General features: G+C 38.1%; 1 protein-coding gene across 1 annotated transcript in view; it reads left to right on the plus strand.

The window, feature by feature from the left end:
• Positions 1 to 20899, plus strand: part of LOC121325542 (cadherin-13-like) — a 356087-nt gene that overhangs the window by 262553 nt on the left and 72635 nt on the right. Inside the window, exon 8 of the mRNA XM_041268193.1 lies at positions 10154 to 10294. Coding sequence (XP_041124127.1) covers positions 10154 to 10294 — 141 coding nt within the window. The remainder of the gene's footprint in view (positions 1 to 10153; positions 10295 to 20899) is intronic.

Raw genomic sequence — 20899 nt, forward strand, 5'->3', positions numbered from 1 at the left:
TTCTCTAGGTTGATTTAGTTCTGTTGTAAAAATATTTAATTGACATGTACAAGATCGAGGATTTACTGTTTACTGTTTTAATGTTTAATCAATAGTAGTATTTTATGTGACGTATCTAGTAGGTTGCTAATACACACAGTCTAAACTGAAATGGTGTAGAATGGTGCTTTTAGAGTATAGCACATTAAGTTTACTAATGGTATACGGTTTAAGGATATAGCAAGTTTACTTTTAAAATAAATTCTTCATAAAACAATATGAGGTAGATTACTTATAGTTACTTCATCAAGTTTCACTAAAAGTTGTTTCACACACAAACTAAACAATGAATAGTTCAATTCTATGTGAACGTGTTATAATTAATTAATCTAGTTCTGTAAAAGGAAACTGGAATTATACTCAACGGTTCCTTGAAGCTTAGACTTTTGTTTGGCTGGTTTGAAAACCCAGTCAGTGTCCAAAGCTCTCCTCTTAGCAACAAAGTTTTCAATCCTGATAGGATCAACAAACTCGGCAACAAAGTCTTCAATTCCAGATAGGATCAACAAACAGCTGCAATAAAGTCTTCAATCCCAATTGGATCTGCAACAGTGCCCACCCACTCTGTCCTCTTCACTGAATCTTTAGCTACTCAGGTAGTAGGGCACAGTCCCGTTTGGTGTTAGGTGTACAGCAGACCCAGACTGGTTTGTCTGATAAAAGTCTCTGTAAGTTTTACAGCAGTCCTCTAGCTGGGCCTCAGTCTCGTAGCGTTTTGTTGTTGACTCACTTGTAGCTTGCTTTCTCTTTTATTTGTTCCTGTTTTCAGGCAGTTTCAGAGTAACAGCTTTGTTTAGTCAAGTGACAGCGCCTTGTTTAGCAATCGATGTGGGCGCTAAATGTTTAGTTTTTTCTAAATATTTTTAGTCTTTTCACTCTGCTGAGTAGCTATTTGCATGAGGTCATTTGTATCTTGCCTCTTTTAAGTTCACAGGCCTTTGATGTATAATGTCCTTTTCAATTCTGGATGTAGATGCTTTATGTCTTTCCTTGCATCAAATTGCTTGTTGTTGCAGTTGTTACTTATCTGTCATCCATAATTCTGTCCTTTCAGCCTCACCCAGTCCAGATTCCTCCTAGCCCTGGTCACCCACAGTTCAGTATGCCTGCCAGGACACAGTAATTTAAATAATTAGTCCAGTTACGTTTCTAATACGCATTCAGGTGTTAATATCCTGTTCAGGGAATATGCACCATAGGACTCTGGGTGAAAGATATCATGCAATTCCTTATAAACTAGAGAAGCTGAAGTTTGTCAGCTGACCATTTCTTTACATTTTGGCATATTGAGATTATTTATCTTGTTTGACTACAAGTGACTTCCTCTTTTTTCTTTCATGTCTTTGTTGTTGTTATTCTTTTTGTACTCATGCTGATTCTCAGGCATATGCTGAGATTAATTGTTATTGAACCCTATGCACTTGAGGCTAGTTGTTGCCACCAACAGTAAGGCTCAAACTAATTAATTAGAAACCTGTGTAGGGACTGAGAAGTTACTTTGTGTTGGTTCTCCATAGCTCTACCTTGTTCCATTATTTATGTCAGCTTTTCAAAAGAAGTTTAAGATTTTGACCTTCAGCACCTATGACGACTTTTCCTGTTTTGAGCCATGCTGTGTTACTCTGCAATGTAAGTACTTCAAGGTCCTATTTAAAGTTGCTTTGAAATGTCAAAAAAGACAGTTTCTAACACCTCAAACCAGCTTTGTGCCAACCCTACAACCCCCACCGCTGAATCACACCCACATAAACAACTCAACGCGCCTAACTGAGACATGTATAACCCTAATTGTGAAGCGATATCCTGCTGGCACCTGCCAGCCTGATGTTGATCCAGAAAAATGGGCTCCATGGTCTTTTTATATTGTCTGCCAACATGCAATGGCTGCTGACATCAAGGCAGCAGTTGATATGAATACAACATGAATACTAATGCTTGTAAACCTGAGCACTGTAGCCGTGATGGGAAAGGAGGTTTAATCTTGATTTTCCCAATTTCTGAAGCGAGGAAAGCAGTGTTGTCATTCACAGTGGGCCTGGTTGTCTGAAATACACATTTGCAGGAAAATAAATGGGGGCCCCCCTGCTGTTCCCATGTAAACACTCGCAACAGTCAATTTGAACCAAAGCAGATCAATCAAACAGATGATTGAATTTGTGTTGATGTTTTTATTGAAATTATTTATATTACTTCTTTTAGACTCAGCTTCAAAGACAGATTTGATTTGGTTGAAAGCATTGACAAATTTATTTGAGCATTGATCCCTACCAGAAGGGTGTGGTGTGAGTGTTGAATCTTCTGCTTGCTGAGGTTGTACAGAAGGTAAGGCTTTGGAAGACAGCGTTGTAGAAAGCAATAGAGATCTTCCTGTAGGAGGTTTCATACTGATCAGTGCCATTTAGATTTGCAAACAGCGAGTACAAGGAATGCAAGCCCAGGAAGGTCAATGATGTATATTAAAACATACAGCATTGTTAGGTGACATGTAATCATGCTTTCAGCATGTATGGAGCCACACAAACTATACGCCATAATAAATTAATACTTATTATCTAGCTTTGAACTACCTAGATACTAAGTATTAATGGCAACCACAATTGCTAAGTAGCACACAACTTAACAACTGCTTAAAATAAAGCAATACTCGATTATAAAATGACAACGCTACTATAAATGTAATTAGACAGGCTTGTTCAGAGTTAATTACTCGGTCACCAACGTGACTGGATGTGTGTTTTTGCTTAAGACTGCATATTTATCCCACTCTAAGATACCCTAAGACTGATTTTACTGTGTTTTACTACAGATTGCTGGATAAACATTGAGATAAGGTCGCTGGTCTGCCATTTTGTTTATTCCAGGTCAGACGGCACTGTTGACCTCACAACCATAGTCTTTATTTATTTGTTTATTTTAATAACAGTACCAACTTATTTTGAACATGTAACACTGCATTAACCAATTAGGGTCTAAGGCTTTCATAAATTGCATTATAGAACATTAAATTTCTTGTAACATATTGGGGCACTCTGTTTGAGTAGATTGTTCCATTATATAAAACACTTTTTTGTAAAAAAATAATATTAATAAAAACATACTTGTTGGGTAATATGAGGCCATTATCGGTATTTGCCAGTAGTTTTGAATGGCTTCGCTGCTGAGGCCAGTAGATTAAGTGCCTCTTCTTTGAAAATGTTACCATGTTATTTTTATATGTAATATAAGACTATCAATAACTTCAATGATCAGCAGAGTTTGGAAATAGGTAACAACATTTTTTTTAAAATAGCTGGCTTTACAATTATGTTTTTGTTTTGTTTTTTTGATAAGCGCAACCTGATCTAAATCAAACCTGTTTAGATTTAGAATAGAAGCACGGCTATTTAACTGTGACAGCATTTCTAATACAGTTCACTTTTTAGCTCGTAACAAGTCTCGGGGAGTACAGAACCAACTATAATGGCATAATTGTGTGAGCTTGAACTATAGTCTCTCTTTTTTAATTTCATAAATGGCACTATACAACATTAACATATTGGAGCACTCTGGGTAGATTATTCCATTATGTAAGACATTTTTGTAAAAACTAAAAATATTAATAATTTGAACTCTTATTGGTCTTGTAATCAGTTTTCTAATTGGACACTTAAATGACTCTTCCATTTGGTTTTCAGATGAGTTTCCAAACTCTTGATTAGTGTCAGTAATATATCCTCTGCTTTTCATTATGCAGTTGAACTATTTAATTGTTCGATTATTATTCATCTCTATTACAAGATGTATTTGTTACATTGCTGTTTATTAAAATGATTGTAGCTAAATAATTCCATACACTTTCTATGCCATTCACACCAACTGACTATATAGCTGTCATATGTGTAGGTTTGAAAGAAAAATGTTTTAACAAACAATTTTGCATCTGACACTGCACTAGGTAAAAAAAAAAATCCTTCTTGCAGGCATTGTGTTCAGATAGCTTTGCAATGCTATGGTCATTTCACCTGAAGACTGAATTTGTCCCCACCCTTTCCTGAGAGAAAACCAGTTGCATGCCCTAATGACTGACATGGTTTGCAGACAATATATTGCATGAAACAGTTACAGGTTTCCAGGAAGGCAAGACAAGTAAACAGTTTAAATAGGTTCCTATTATATTATTTTGGTGATGTTTAAAAAAGAAAATATGCAGTGCAGTGATGTGAATTAAATAAAAAGACAATATTTTACTCAAATTTGATTTAATTTTGTTTCTGCACGCTTTAGTTATTCCAGTAATTACAATTGTGCTGAACTTAAATGCAAACCTTATATCTTGTTGAATGCCAAGAAAAAACTAGTGTGTGTGTGTGTGTGTGTGTGTGTATATATATATATATATATATCCTATATATATAGATATAATATATATAAGAATGAATTTAAAAGATGTACACAATTGATCCATTCCTGTTTCTACCCATTCCAAACTAGGTAGTCAGGACACTTTTTGGGTATTCTTTTTGACAAATGATACCTTTATATAAACTGTAAGACGTCTTAGTTCATTACCAATATATACCTTGGGTAAGCAAATATTTAAATAACGAAACTAACTTTATATATATATATATTATATATATATATATATATATATATATATATATATATATATATATATATATATATATGGATATATATATATATATAATATATAATATATATTTACACACCCACACTTCCGATATAAAGAAGGCTATATTTGAGCTATTATGAGATAGGGGAACCTTGGCCACCCCAGTGTGTAGTGTACAGTGAAGCATAGGATGGAGACCCAAGCTGACCGGCATAGCGGCAGTGGGGATACTGCGTAAGCAGCACTTTTGTTTTGTAGTTTTATTACTGTGTTTTATTTTCCCTTTTTCTTTCACCTTTTGTTTTCATTATTCTTTTGAGCACCTGTGAGTGCGAAAGCATTGGACTGTACCGGCATTGGTATTACTGTGGACCTCACTACCGCTGTAGGTACTAGGGCCACAGATAACAGCACCCTCTGTGGGCTAAAATAAATCCCTGCAGAAAGAAAAAAAAGAAACAAATAAAACGGGGCACCTGTGTGGTGTTTACAAATACACTTCTGTCTCCTGTGTCAGTGAATAGCCCACCCTTCCACACCATGTGTTCTAAAAAAAATAATAGATGGGCTCCAGTAAGACAACACTAAGCCAACAATGACCTTGAGAGATCTGCAAAGTTCTGTGTCTAAGATGGGAGTCAGTGTTTACACATTAACAATAAGCTGGTCCCTACACAAAGCTGGCCTGTATGGAAGGATGGCAATAAAGAAGACATTACTCAAAAAGCTTCATCTTAAAGCGCGTATGAAGTTTACAAAAAAGCATGTAGATGATACTGCAGACATGTGGAAAAAGGTTTTGTGGTCTGACAAGACAAAAATCGAACTTTTCGGTCTAAATTCCAAGCGTTACATCTGGCGCAAGCCCAACACTGCACATCACCCAGTCAACACCCAATTGTCAAGCATGGTGGTGGGATGCTTCTCTTCAGCAAGGACTGGGAAGTTGGTCAGAATAGAGGGGAGAATGGGTGGTGCAAAGTACAGGCAAATCCTTGAGGGAAAACTGTTTGATTCAGCCAAGACTCTGAAACTGGGGAGGAAATGACCTGAAGCACAAAGCCAAAGCCACACTGGAGTGGTTGAACAAGAATAGAATTGATGTTCTTGAGTAGCCCAGTTAAAGTCCTGACTTGAATCCAATCAAAAATTTATGACGAGACTTGAAGATTGCAGTCCATCGACGATCCTCAGCAAACTTATCAGAATTGGAGCAATTTTCCCATGAAGAATGAGCAAAAATGTCACCATCCTGCTGTGCAAAGCTAGTAGAGACCTATCCAAAATGACTCATAGCAGTAATTGCTTCAAAAGGTGCTTCTACCAAGTACAATTACTTAAGGGGCTAAATACTTATGTAACCAGTAAATTTCATTTTGTACATTTTCTTTGCAAGTTTTGCTGACATTTAACTTCCTCCGCATATAACAGTGTTCAGTTTAATCACTACAGCTGTGAATAAAAAGAGTTTGTTTGAAAAACTGCATAAATTATTTGTAATTCAACAAAATGTTACATTCTTGGTAGGGGGTGAACCACTGCAAACCAATGTATATATAATTGTAAACCAATGTAAACAACATTTTTGGAGAAACGAATGTGCTTCTAGTTGAATAATAATGTCTAGGTAAGATTCAGGTGTGTCAGTATTAGTTATGGTGCAGAATACGAAGAGACGGAACTTATTATAAGCAGAACTTGTATAAGCCTGTATGATTGTTGCTTTCAATGATTTTTGGAAGATGGAACCTTTTATTTTGCTCCAGAGCCCAGTCCCATAGAATTCCTCTTGGTGTTGCAACTGAGGCATAAGCTTCATGCCCAATACTGTAATTCAGTTCAGAAAATAAGTCAACCTTTTGTGTACCTCCAGATCACACACACAATGGGGAACTAATGAGAACTACAGAACCCATTAGAAGCAAATGATAATAACCCATTGTGACAGGGTCTTCCTCGAGTAACGCGTGTGGGTAGCCGCTGTTCAAGCATACAGATAGACTGAGGTGGTGTTGAAACGCCGGCACAGGCGCGCAGGATTTATTAACAAAAACAGAAAACGAAAGTAAAATAAAGGCGGTCATGTGACGTTACCAGCGATGGTAACGCACAGAGGACAAATACAGTAAACCATACAAAAAGTGCAAAATAAAACACAATACCCCAAACTATAACTCAAAAAGGTGCCGTGAAAACGGCAGGTCTTGCAGCAGCCCCGATCACAGCGATCGCCATGTTTTTATATTGACGCTCTGTTGAGACACGCCCACCTGCCTGCTGGAACAGCTGATTGCTTTCAGCTGCTGCTCCACGCAGACGGGTAATCGTCCCCAGCGGAGCGCCACAGCAGCTAAACAATTAAATCAATTGTAACAATTAACACAAAAACATACAATAAACTATATATTTCATTGTGCAAGGCTTACGCTTTGCCACACCCATCTAGTGTACAGATGAGACCTGAGTTTAGTTTGTTTCTGTTGCCAGGGATAATGTATTTCTATTTCAAGTATATATTTGTATTTATTTATTTAATGATTATCTTTTCAATGTTCTTTCCTCTTAAGCATACATTTGACAGATAGTTGGCATATTAATTTTGGTTGCTGTCTTTGTAAAAGTTCCCAAGCAAAGTAAAGACAAAACATGTTCCCGTGTCTGGAAGTATCATTCTAAACTCAGTGAATTACTCCAGGACCCCCAATGAGGCTTTGTCAATAGTAAATACATGGTGTATAGCAAGATTTATTTATTTTAAGATTAATGGGAGATTGAAATAAACATATGTGATAATTGCGTAGGAAACAAATCGAGGCACTAAACAATGAAATGTGTGCTAAATTAGTAACTGAGGCGCAAGAGGAAGCGCTATGGGATACAGTAAAGCAGACGGATGTGTTTTGTTAAGCATATGGTGATTTAAATCAGCGATAAGAGATACTTAATGATACAACATTTAAAATAGTTGAGATTCACCTTCACATTGAGAAAGATGTTTGTCATTGAATTTACAAAGTTTATTTTAGTATTTCTAAATGTAACATTATTGAGTGTTTTATAACTATGGATGAGATTATTTTAGTATTGGGCAAACTTTTTTTTTCAGTGTGGTTTGGGATCTACCAGTTCTTGAGTTAATCTGATAAAAGGATAGATAGATGGATGAAAAAAGCAATTGTACTGTAAGATCCACTCATCAGCTACGAGCAGCATCCTATAGCACACTGACTTAACGTGTACAAAATAGCAAGAACAATTGATTTATCCTTGAAACCTTCCAGAACATAACAGCAAATTCAGCAGCAGTCATTGAAAAATAGATTCTCCAGTGGGCTTTTAAAAAGGTCTATTTCTAATTGACATGTCTCCTGCCTGAGAAGTGGCTGTAGTCCTTTCATCACTGGGTTTTTAATCAGCTCTGGAAGTTTGATATCCTAGGCAACACACCAGAGTATGTAAACACGATGAATGTTTTACATGGTCCACCCAAGTAATGTAACTCTATTTATGTAAAGTACATCACATATGGTATTCTCAGCAACTGGATTTATTATTTTTTTATGATTTGTAATGTTTTTATACAATCTTATTACACAATAAATCACAAGATTGTGTGATTTATCAATTTCATAAACAAAAAAATGAAAAAGTTATATGTACAGTAGGATGTTATTTATAATAAATTAATGATGTTCCCTAGTTTCTTACTATGAATTACATTTATGTGCTGCTCAAAGTCAGGGTCATTTATAAGACAATATTTCTCTTATGTTCTGCTGCCCCCCTTAACCATCATGACCCCCTCCCCATCTGCACAGTTCCTGGCCACCAGTTTGAAAACCCCAGAGCTAGCTTACCACATTATACAAACCAAAGTCCCACATGTTCTCTGGATCGGGCTCTTTCAAGATTAGTGAACCAATATAGAAACACTAGTTATTACAGCATTCTCCAAATTACTTTTGAAGCCTACTGTGTAAATTGATTATGTCTTTTAGATACAATCCCAGTTGTTCAGATATCATGTTGGATTTTCATTTACACAGAAGCGAGTAACAAATCTCGTGTTCAGATGGGCAGTGAGAGGTTTTTCTTGGTCAATGAAAAATGTGGCTATCAAAACAGTTGAGATTGAAAAAGCAAGGAGCAACATTAGACAGTGATAAATCTATACAATTATCATGGTGTTCTAGAACAGGGGTTTTCAACTTTTTTTTCTTTTAAACTGTACACTGTAAATGTTTATCACGTTACCATTTACTTCATAATTATGTGTGTCATTTGAAAAGTTTACAATAGCAAAAACATTAACCTCAAGAAAAAACATCAATAACAAACAATGCTAAACTTTATTTTTAACATAAAAATGATCCAAAGGGATTCTCTATAACTTTCTGTAGACTCACTTGTATTTTTTTCTTTCATTTTCCTTTTGCGAATAAGAAATGTATCCATTTCAAACACCGAAAACAAATTCAACTAGCTGCTATTGCTCTTCCTAAAATGCTACCATCAAAGTAACAGCTGTGTGTGTGTGAGGCCTCAGCTCATTCATTCTCTGAAGGTAACAGTTAATGTACCACAATCTGCTTCAACAATGGTTCTAATAGCTTATTCTGTGCCATGCTAAGACAGCATATGACTGGATATGCCCCAAACGAGGGGACTTCTAAGGCCAAATCATAAAATAATTAATAGATCCAGACAGGAACCCGCATTTTAAGCTGCAATGTTTTAGGCTTGTAAAAAAAAGTGGTCATTTGAATGACAAGAAAATCTTTTCATCCATCACAAAAGTCAAGCAGACGGTGTCAAGTACAAATAGTAATCAAACCAGTTAAATTGAGTTTATCGTGTCCTGCCCAACAATCTTCAGCCTCGCCGGGGGCCTCCTTGCCTAGTGCTAAGCTATCACTCAGATGTCAAAATTTTGTAAGTCAAGGCCAAGCCCGAAAATCAAGTGAGTCAAAATGTTGTGATACATGCTTACATAAACTTTTTGTCTTCTCCAATACGAATGTTGTTTTAAATCTCAAGAGCTGACTAAGAAAGGATTTCCAGTCTCTGTGTTCATTACACACTATTGTAACCTTCATTTTTAGCAGTATAGAGACTCGTTGTCATTGGCAACAGCCTGTAATACAACCTGGACAATCTGTACATGTTACTATGAGGTCATGTTTGACATCTCTTATTTGCAGATGAACTTCTGATCTCAGTCATTAGCCTGCACAACATTAAAATGGCAAGCACAGCTAAATACAGGCTCAGTACTGTTGAAAACACTATAAAGATGTCCTACTTTCATGTAAAGAAAAGCCTTCCATTTTACATACAAAGATGTCGTATTGGAGTATATTGTATACGTGTATACCCATCAAAATGTCATGGGAAGTAAAACCATCTTGATTTAAGTAAGAAAATAAAATATGAATGCCAAGGTCAGATTTCAGGATTTGAAGGAACAAGGGAAAGTAAAATTGATATCTATTCTCCCAACAGTCTATGCCAAGCCACATGTACGAGCTGGAAATAGTTGCCAAGGACATGGCAGGGAGTGACGTGGGGTTGACTGGCACAGCCACTGCCACCATCACCATCACAGACAAGAATGACCACGCTCCGGAGTTCACCAAGCCTCTGGTAAGGGAAGAAAATAACCCTTTCAGTCCATTCTAGAGTCTCAATGAGAGTGAATACACCTACTGTATCCAAATGCCCTGCTCCAATTCAATTCCCTGAGAAACATGATTGTTGAAGGAATGCTAACCAAGGCTTTAAAATCCATGTCTTATTTTCTGGAACTAGCAATACTATTATTCTTCTGTTGAAGGTCTTTGGTGTTGCGTGTATTTTATACATCAGTTTAGAACATGCTGATATTTCAAAAACCACGCCATAGATGAAAAGTTACCGCTGCTTGCTGATACTGTTAGAAAAATTACACTTTAATGTTCACCCGCACACATTCAGCCGTGGTTCAGACCTCCAACCACACAGTAGAAAATAAAACCTGACACACTCAAATGTCACACAAATCTTTTCCATTTATTTACACATCACAATTAATATGCATATTAAAGCATGCAAGTTAACAGGTTTGACTTTATTATTATTTAAAGCTTGGTTATGACACCTCAAATAGACAGTGCTATTAACACATAGTATATCTAGTCTGATATAGTGTAGCAGTCCTATACAAGACAAAGTATGAGCACACCCATCCCGAGAAGAAACGGCTCATCTCGTCGTCTGGATACCTGGTCTGGTCTGTCCCTCTCCTCTAGCTTCATTCCTCAGTCCTAACCCATTCTTATTTATTCTTTTGCAATCCCTTCTTGCTACCTGCTTGTTACTGCAGAGCCTAGATTGCATTTTCCTCCTTTGCTATGTTTAACCCCAATATGAGGGCTTGCTCCTGCTTCTCCCAAATAAACTGCGTCCTATCCACGGATACGCCCCGTGCCTCCTGTCAAACAATATGCTCTTGTGGTTGTTAAACTCTGGGTTACCCTAACCTTCGTTTTTTAGGATGTACAAGCTTTGGAAAGTTATTACAATTTCATCATTCAGAATATAAATGCTTCTCTCTCTTGCTATGTTTGGTTTCAGATAAAGTCCCTCTGCAAAGTCTGTATAATTTATTTATGATCCTTCAATACCTTATTACTTGTGGGGCAAACTCATTCCAGTGGTCAGTCATTTGGCCTACAGCAAAGATTACTGAAATGTATCTATAGCTGTGTATTTGAAATATCTGTATGTCCTTAATTAAAGAGGGAGAAAAAAAGTGAAAAGCCAAAAGATTATCAGCAAGAATAAAGGGGTGTGAGTAATAATGTTAACCAATTTTTTTAATACATTTTTATATTTATTATTTTATATATATAAAATAATATTATATATTTTATATATAATATTATATATTTTATATTTATACTTCCTAAAGGGTAATATCCATAAATATATTACTATTTGTATATATTATTAATATTTTACATTAGAATTTAAAATACAGGACCACATGGGCCACTTGTATTACTACAGGCAAACAGCTAGTACACCAGCAATACTAATGTAGGTTTTTCATTTTCATTTTTCATTTTCAAGAATTGTGTAGCTTTTTGGTCCATTCAAGGTTTTACTCTGAGCCTGACTGGTATGACCAAGACAAACAAACAGTGAAGTGTGGAATGGCCTAAACTTCTTTGCAATGTGAGCCATCCCTGTCATACAAACAAACTATTCCAAAAAGCTCATGACAAGCACAAGCATGATTCAAAAACGAGCATTTTTCACACACAATTAAACATGTGGCTGGGTTGACATATAAATTATTACTGCAATGCTAATAATACATTTACAGTGAAAGGTGTCTGAGTCTATCCCTTCTCTTTTTAAAACTTTCTGCTTTGTGATTTCCTATTTAAAATGTTTCATAAAGCCACAGTTCCCTTCCTCTTTCTCCCTCTCTCACAAGCTCCACAAAAAACTATTCCTGTAATTTATTTACAAAATCCGTTAAGCACTGTAAGCTAAAGGTTTGTCAGTGCTGCTGCAGAGCCTGAGGCAATGCGAGGCTTATGAATAACAAACAAACCAAAAGGTGACAGGAAACTAAACTCCTTTGTCAGATAAGAAAACAGCACCATAAATAATAACTGAGTTGTGTGTTTTGTATTTAAGAGACACATTTGCAGAAATTGCTTCCCTAGCAATACAGCGAAAGAAACTAACAACAACAACAAAAAAAGTTCCCCCCGGTTGGTAATGGAAAATGCCAGGAGCCACTGTCAGGGTTCAGGCTACAAATCTTCTGGGTCATCTGTTTGGGAGTGTCAAGATACATAGCCATGTCACCGCAAAAATGCTGAGTCTCTCTTCGAGGAGCCTAGTCCCATCACTCAACTGTTTCAGCTGCAGGAAAATGTGCAGGTAGCACACTGTGACAATGAGAAGAGAGCTCAGAACAGTTTAACTGATAGAGTGAGCAAGCTTGGGGGAGAAGTTCTCATGCAGTGAAGGGAAGTGGTGGATGGAAACAGTTGCCAGGCTATAATCTTAACATTAGTCTATTTTGTTTTAATTTTCTGATTTCCTGCATTCTTTGCAATTGATCATAATCAGTCAGTAGCCCAATGCATTTTTATTTCATCTTGACCATAACTTCAAAAAGTGTTATTACCTGAGACAAATGCCCATGTCAAGATGAATACTAAGGTAATACTAACAAGAAACTAATAAGAGTCAAGAAGTCAAGTAATGTCTTCTAGCTCGGTAGTTCTCAAGCTTTTTGGGCCGCGCTCAATTGGGGATTTTTTTTCAAAGCACAATCACAAAAAAAGTCACAGTTTTTGCATTTGTACTTTTAAATCCAAAGACATTAAACACAATAACTTGTTATAGCATCTACAATGTCACTGCAACAACTTGGAGAACAACAAAGGCAGCCTTCTAATCAGTTACAGTATTCATCGCTCTTAAATTCTTAAATGGCCCTTAATTAAACCTTTTTGATAAGCATTTGCTATCACTCAATTTTAAAACTATGGTTCACAACATAACAGTGGAACGATAACAGTGGTACCGTGTAGTAATTGTAGGGCAGTATTGCAACTTGTCAAATCTTTAACAATAAAGCCGAAATGAAAATGCTTTTATTTGCTTCAAAATCATTTCAAACTGGTTAGTAGACTAGCAGGCACTGGCAAAATCAACTCGGTGCAAAATGTTTTAACATTTTATTTTCTGGACTTGGCGATGCCTGCATTAATAGTTGTATCTACAACGTATCAACAATAACAATCAACCATTTTGTTACAGACTTTCAACAAATCTGACACAAGCAATTTTGGCTGTTACTTAATTAAACCCTTGTAAAAAACCAAAAAAAAACTCCAAAAAACCCACAAATGCTTAACATAAAAAAGAAGAGTCCTACTACAGTAGCAGGCGCTGTTTACGCTCCCATACGGAAATAATAATTATTTTTTTAAATATATTTTTATGAATGGTAAACATGTTACATATACAAATAATATATTTATAGCCGTACCATATATTTTCAACATATAAAAAATATATGGCTCACAGATTAAATTATATTTAAAATATATTCCAGTGCACCAGATATTTTTTATGTATTTTTATACATTATTAATTCATTTTATTTAACTGACTAAAAATATATTTTACAAAAATTTGTTATCAATATATATTTGCAAAAAACTTACCATACATTTAAACTATATTAAGTTTTTTGCCTTACATCTGTCAAACATTTTTTATGGATGCTTAAATATATAAAAAATATATATTTAGCAACAAATTGGTGTAAATATTTTGGAACTGAATAACAATACATTAACACTAGAACCGCAGAGTTATAGGCATAGCTAGAACCTCCATGACAGCCGTATTAAAAATAATATAATTATAATAATGAAAGGGCAAGCAATCTGATTTATGTCCTGGTTTTATCCAGCCATGTCACATAAAGCATCTGCACAACCGACATAATGTAAATAAGTGTGCATTTGAACAGAAATGAGTTAATATACACACGTATTACATAAAGCGCAACTGCAAAACATGATGAAAAACAACAGAAATGAATGTTTATACCGGTTTATTCTTTATACACGATACTATACCACCACAACTCTGTAAATAAGGAAGACAACATTGAAAATAATTGGGTTTATATACTAAAACCCATATACCCGCCGAGTGTGTAAATAAATAAATAAATAAACCTTTTGAACACAAATTTGTCTTTATGCAGGCATATTATACAGAACTGCACAAACAAAATAAGTACCGATAACATAAAATTGAAAATAAATGTGTTTATGCAGCCTAAAGACATAAAAAGCATGCAAAATAACGACGTGAATAAAAATAGACAACTGTGTTCATACAGACATAGTTGAAACACAGTAACAAAAATAAATAAAGCAAATGTGGTTTACTATCACAACAGCACAACATGTTTTCAAAGAAGCCAAAGTGTTCTCTTAAATCCCATACCTGTATCCAGGGCATTTTTTTCTCCACACGCTTTGGGCACAGCTAATGTATTTTTACTATTACATTTTTCAGCTGGCACAGAGGTCAATACCTTCAGCGTTGCTTTTCCTTCTGTACAAAATATTTCTGAAGACATTCTATACAACAATGAAAACAATGTAAATAAGTAAGAGGAAAGTGAAACTAAAATGGGTTTGTATACCATACAGTCCTAAAAAGTGCATACAGTATAGGCTATAGTAGGCAGCCAGATGCATAGGAAAAAAAAGGTGATCGATTGCACTTTAATTATTTTTATACAGCTCCTTTGCACTTTTCTGTACAAAATGATTCTTTGGCTAGCTGCAATAGGCTATACAGTAGGTTATATACAGTATAGTTACTCCTAGTTATTGCCCATGCATTTCTTGCAATTGACAAAGCGTTGATGCTGTAATGTATTGTAAAACACATTAACTTATGTACCATTATGGCAAAGTGCCCGGCCCCTGTGTGTATTTTGTGTTGTATGTTGTGTGTTAATGTTGATGTATAGTCCTTGGTACACAGGATATAAACGGGTCTGTGTAACACAAGTGTTTAAAATGTATATTTGTATTTAGGCACAAGGATTGCACAGCACTTCACATGCAAGTAAAATGTGATAATATGTGAGCACGGGGAATTGCACTTTATTAATTCACGTGCAGTTGCACCGCAACTCCAATTGAATAATTGATTAGCTATCGAGTCTCGGTACAGCTGCATAAAGCAGCATGTTTTCACTCACTCGAGGTTGTGTGTTTGGTGAGTGGAGAACGGGATTGGAGACGGAGGTAACTGTAATAATAATAATAATAATAATAATAATAATAATAAGTTAAAACATCAGCTCACCATGTTTGTCTGTTTAGTCCGTTTTGATTGTCGTTTTTGTTTTGGCTACGAGTGCTGTGTCCTGTGTCTTGTTTGTCTTAAAATCTTTTATTTTCTGTCTGTCTGTTTATTATTAAATGCTGAGCGAGACCAATCACTCAGCTTCACCAAACTCCACCTCTGTTGTTTATTTCCTGGTTCCTGGTTTCTGGTTTGACGTCACCCACTGCAGACGTCTTTGTGACAACCATCCACCTGCAAGACGAAGTATGGAATTTATATTTTAGACCAGGTGGCATGGAAATACACCATGCCACCTGGTCTAAATGCCAACTCCATACTTGTATTCACATTTTCATTTGTATAAGAGCTGAAGACTGATCTAATCAATTCATCATTGGCACTGCCTTGACTGATGAGTAAGACATTTTAAAAAATAGAATAGTATACTGTATAATTGAAATGCTATTGTGTTCTATATAACAGTCAATATGACGGTGTCAGGCAGTTCTAGGTAGAAGTGTTTTATAACTTTTTAGTTTTATTTTTGTGATGCTGCCAATCAAACGCTGTCAGCGTAATTAATACGTATATTTAGGAATTGTCAAGAACCGTCAAATTGACAACCTTGGTGGTTCTAGTGTTAAGAATGTATAGAATATATATATATATATATATATATATATATATATATATATATATATATATAGCTATATATATATATATATATATAAGCATGTTTCGTAATCTTGTAGTCCATCAGGAAGGTTACAAATGAGAAGAAGCCGGGTTCAGAACCATCTTGCTTGTTTCATACTGAGAGGTGTGTGCATCCACAAGAGTGGGAGGTGCCTGTGTGCTTGTTTTTGTGTTAGTGAGCTTGTGTTTGTGTTAGTCACTGCCCTTGGCAAAAATTTGCCATTTTAAGTGCCCTGCTTGTCAACAATAGTTTTTTTTTTTTTTTTTTTTTTTTTTTTTTTATTATTCAATAAATAATACATTATTGTGTTCATGAACACACAACTTACTGTGTATTAAATGTCATATTTTAAATATATACATTATGCATTTTTCTCATATGAATATATTTCCAAATATATTTATATATTTACTTTATATTTTAAAAGCATTAACGGTATATTTAACATACACAATTATATATTTTAAATATATAAAACATATATTTAATATATATATATGAATATATACACAGTATATATATATATTTTCCGTATGGGCTGCCTCTGAGTTTCTGATCGCATCATCAATTCCAGGTCTTTTGGAAAAGTCTGGTCTACTTTTTATGTTTTCAAGCAAATTTGCAACATCACTGCCATTCTCACTTTGATATCTCACACATTATTTCCATTGTCCAGCATTTCTTTAACATGTTCTGTAGACCAGTCTACCAGAGGGTGGGATCACTATGAGTACTGTATGCAACACTCACTGATTGGTAGAAGTATTACTGGCGATCCAATAAAAATAGGCAATAAAGCCCAAATAAAGTATCCAACCTTTATACGGTATAGCTTAGGTTAAGATATGTGTTATAATAATAAAAAATAAGAAAACCCTGAACCTTCTAACAGCCCCCCCCCCCCCCCCCAACCCCCTAAGGGGGGGGATAAGATACAGTCCGTGCCCCCCAGTTTTAGAACTACTGTTCTATCTAAAAAGTTTGTCTCTTGAGTTTACCTTAGCATTTTGTTTTTCCAAGACTGGAGCGAACCAGAAATAAAAAATGTCAAGGCAGTTACTTCACTCTGCCGTAAGCAATGAAACATGGCAATAACTAAAAGTTAGTGATAACTGAAAGTGCTATTCTTATAACAGGCCACAATCACTTTAATAATGGTGTTAAGAAATGTTTTGGTAAGGACTGTTCCCTTTCAATTTGAAGGCAACCAACAACAGTACTTTTGGGATATACCTGCCACAGGTCAGGTATTTACTGAGTATTTTATGTCAGAGCTGCTGATAGGCCCCTCCGGGGAGTGATGTCCTCGGTCCCGCCTACCGAGGGAAGTGGACACCGAAGGGGGAGTGACTGAAGGTATATCAGGGGATGTGGCCAAGCAATCTGTTCCTCTCTTATGGTTACAAAACGACTGGGAGGAATAAAAAGAATATGTGAGTGTTTAGTGTTGTCTTGTCTATCTATTTAACTGTTGTTATTTGCTATTGTAGACGTCTAAATATCCAGGAGCTGTCGGTGTTAAGGCAGCATCAAACCTGGACTGCACTGAACCACTGTTTCACTGTTTCTTGTATTCACAACACCACTTGCACCTGGAGCACTCACTTGGACTGGTGATTGTGTAGGTGTTTTAAAGTGTGTGTGTTTGTTATTATTATTTAGGGACTGAACCTTGTGGTTTTAACTGGCTTTACACATCGCTGTGTATAGCCAGTATTATTATTTAAACAACTAATAAAGCTTTGTTTTTCATCATTGAACTGTTGTTGGATTGTTATTACTGAACACTTCATCACCTCTACACCAGCGCACTGCAAACCACTTCGCCACATTCCTCCACGGAGACACAGCTTTGTTGAGTTGACTCTGCCGGCTTGTCTCAAATGTATTTCACAACTCGCCCGCCTGGCAGGGTGACTGTTTTTCCTCATAGCACCTCTGTCTGTTGCAAGTTATGCGCTGCCCTGACTGTGTGACTACATGTGGTCCAGACTAGGCACCCTTGCCCAGTAGCCTTGGTGCTTGTACCCTCTATGCTCGGTGCATTGGTGCTGCGGTGCTCCGGTGACCTCCGTCTGAAGGCTGTGCTCCACCCTGTTACAAGCTACGAACTGTCCTGGTTGTGTGACTGCATGCGGTCCAGACTAGGCAGCCTTGCCCAGTACCCTCAGTGCTTGCACCCTTGGTGCTCGGTACCCCAGAGCCTTCGTCACCCTCGACGTTAATACTCATACAGCCCACCCGCCTGGAGTGGTGACTGTTCTACCCCACATTGGTTTTGTGTGTGATTTTCTCGTCTACTGCCTTGCAGTTCAAAAAATATATAAAATAAAAGCAGTACTCTCTTCTTTCCTGTCACATGCCTGAGCATGTGCTCCACTCCGGTGTACACTACCCACTGCCCCGTTGTGTGACTGCATGCAGTTCAGGCCAGGGTATCATCCACACTGCACCCTGGTGCAGCATTGTGCACTTCCCTGTACTGTTCTCCTGATTGCCTACCGCAGCCACTTGAGCCTGTGTATCCACCCTAACGTATGCTGTTCTCTACCCCAGGTTATGTTGGCTACATGTGGCTAAGGCTAGACCTGTCCCCAGTATTCTAGGTGTTTGCACCCGCAGTGCCTTCAGTGCCTCAGAGCCTCAGTGCTTCAGCGCCCCAGCATGTTGATAACAGCTTCTTCGGTGCACCAGTACTGTATTCTACCTCACTCAGTGTCCTCGGTAGTTCTCCACCTTTTGTCCCGGAGTGCTTCAATACACAGGTTTACACCCTCCAGTGTTTAAACAACACCATCAGGGCCATGTAGACATCAAGCATAGCTAAATTCTACGCCGAGCCATGTGTGACACAGGGAGTCCCTCCCTTCAGAAACAGGGGGTCTACATAAGGACCCTGCATGCCCCAATGGTCAAGGCAGGGTATCGGAAACCCACTTAAAGAGAATATTCGATTGAAGCACAAGTCATACGCCTAGCCAATATGGCAGGCCTCTTGACTACATACTGAAGTACTGAAGTTGGCACTCCTACCTGAACCAGTGGCTTCAGAGGTGCACCTAGTTTTGAGTATGCTGCTCCAGATCTCCGCCTTCCAAGGACAAGCCCTGGGCCGAAGCCTGACAAGCCTCTGGCAGCTTGCAGGCAGCTTGGCTTTCCCAAGCGAGGATCTCTGATGAGGACAAGCTAGCATTGCTTAAGGCGCCAATATCCCCTGGCCATACCTTTGGACCAGCGGTAGAGGAATTGCAGCAACGCTCCCACTGAGAATGTGAAACATCTTGGCAGGTTGCCCCAGTGCTTCCCTCTTGTATTCTGGTATGGGAGAGAACGAGACGCTGGTGTCCACCGGTGATTCACATGGTGACTGAGACGGTTCTGATCCCCACTACCCTTCATGATAACCTAAAGCACCACCTTCAGACTTCCACGGCAGGTAATAGCGGGGCCCATCTGCAATGATGTGGGATTCCAGCACAGCAGCAATCTCGAAGGCAATTCCAATGCCACCCCAGGCAGCCCCCACAATGGGCTCTGTCTTGGCCTCAGCAGCCCCAAGGACCCCTGGAGGATTGTGTCTAAGGCACTTGCATCTCAGACACACCACTATACACACCAGTTAAGTATAGACCGTCACATTCTCCAGTCTGTCCGGCCGGGCAACTGGTCGACTTAAATGACTTGTATTTATGTTCCTATTTGTCCTGTACACAGGAAATACCTCCGCTTCGCTTTTCAAGGATACATCTTTGAGTTTTTCATGCTGCCATTCGGCCTCTCTTTAGCCCCCTGCACTTTCTGAAAGCGTGTGGACGCCATCCTGGCCCTTGCGGCTGCAGGGGATCAGGGTGTTGAATTACCTGGATGACTGGTTGATCTGTTCCCAGTCGTAGGAAGGGGCAGTGTCCCATACGGCAATAGGGATTGACAGCGACTTTCTCAGCCCTCCACCTGGGGTTACTCTATATGCACCATACACCCCAAACATGACTGATACTGTCCGCTGACCATGTCTCGTTTCTGCTGGGAAGCACAGCGCTGGTGGAGGCGAGCCTGTGCGAAAGTGTAAGGATGGGGGTAATCCACAGCTTCCAGGTGGTATCGACGGACACATCCAACTCAGATTGGGGTGCAGTCTGGGCCAGCAGAGGAGTGTGCAGGGCCTGAACGGGCTGTTGGACATCCCCGCACATAAATGTACTGGAGTTGTGAGCAAATCAACGCTCTTGTATGCATTCCCGCCAATACCGTTGCTCCCAGACTTCCTGGAGAAAGTCCAGAGAGAAGAGGTGACAGTTCTCCTGGTGGCCCCTAAATGGCCCAGAAGAATCTGGTTTTCAAACCTTTGCCAGCTGCTGCAAGGCCAGCCCTGGGAGATCCCGCTGCGCCTGGCTCTCCTCAGTCAGGCAAGGGGTACCCTCTGGCACTCAGAATCAGGCAGACACCAACTGTGGGTCTGGTCGCTGAACGGGACAGTCTGTCCGCTTTAGGAGTCTCAGATGCAGTTGTCAGTACACTGCAGAAATCTAGGGCCTCCTCCACAAGCTTGTTGTATGCCTCTCTGTTAACCCCATCTATTGCCTTATAGCAATTATTGCCCTCTGCTAGAGACAGGTAAGTCCCCCTCTATGCTGAAAGTGTACCTAGCAGTTATATCTGCATGC

Source organism: Polyodon spathula, chromosome 13, assembly GCF_017654505.1.
Source record: "Polyodon spathula isolate WHYD16114869_AA chromosome 13, ASM1765450v1, whole genome shotgun sequence".
Lineage (NCBI taxonomy): Eukaryota > Metazoa > Chordata > Actinopteri > Acipenseriformes > Polyodontidae > Polyodon > Polyodon spathula.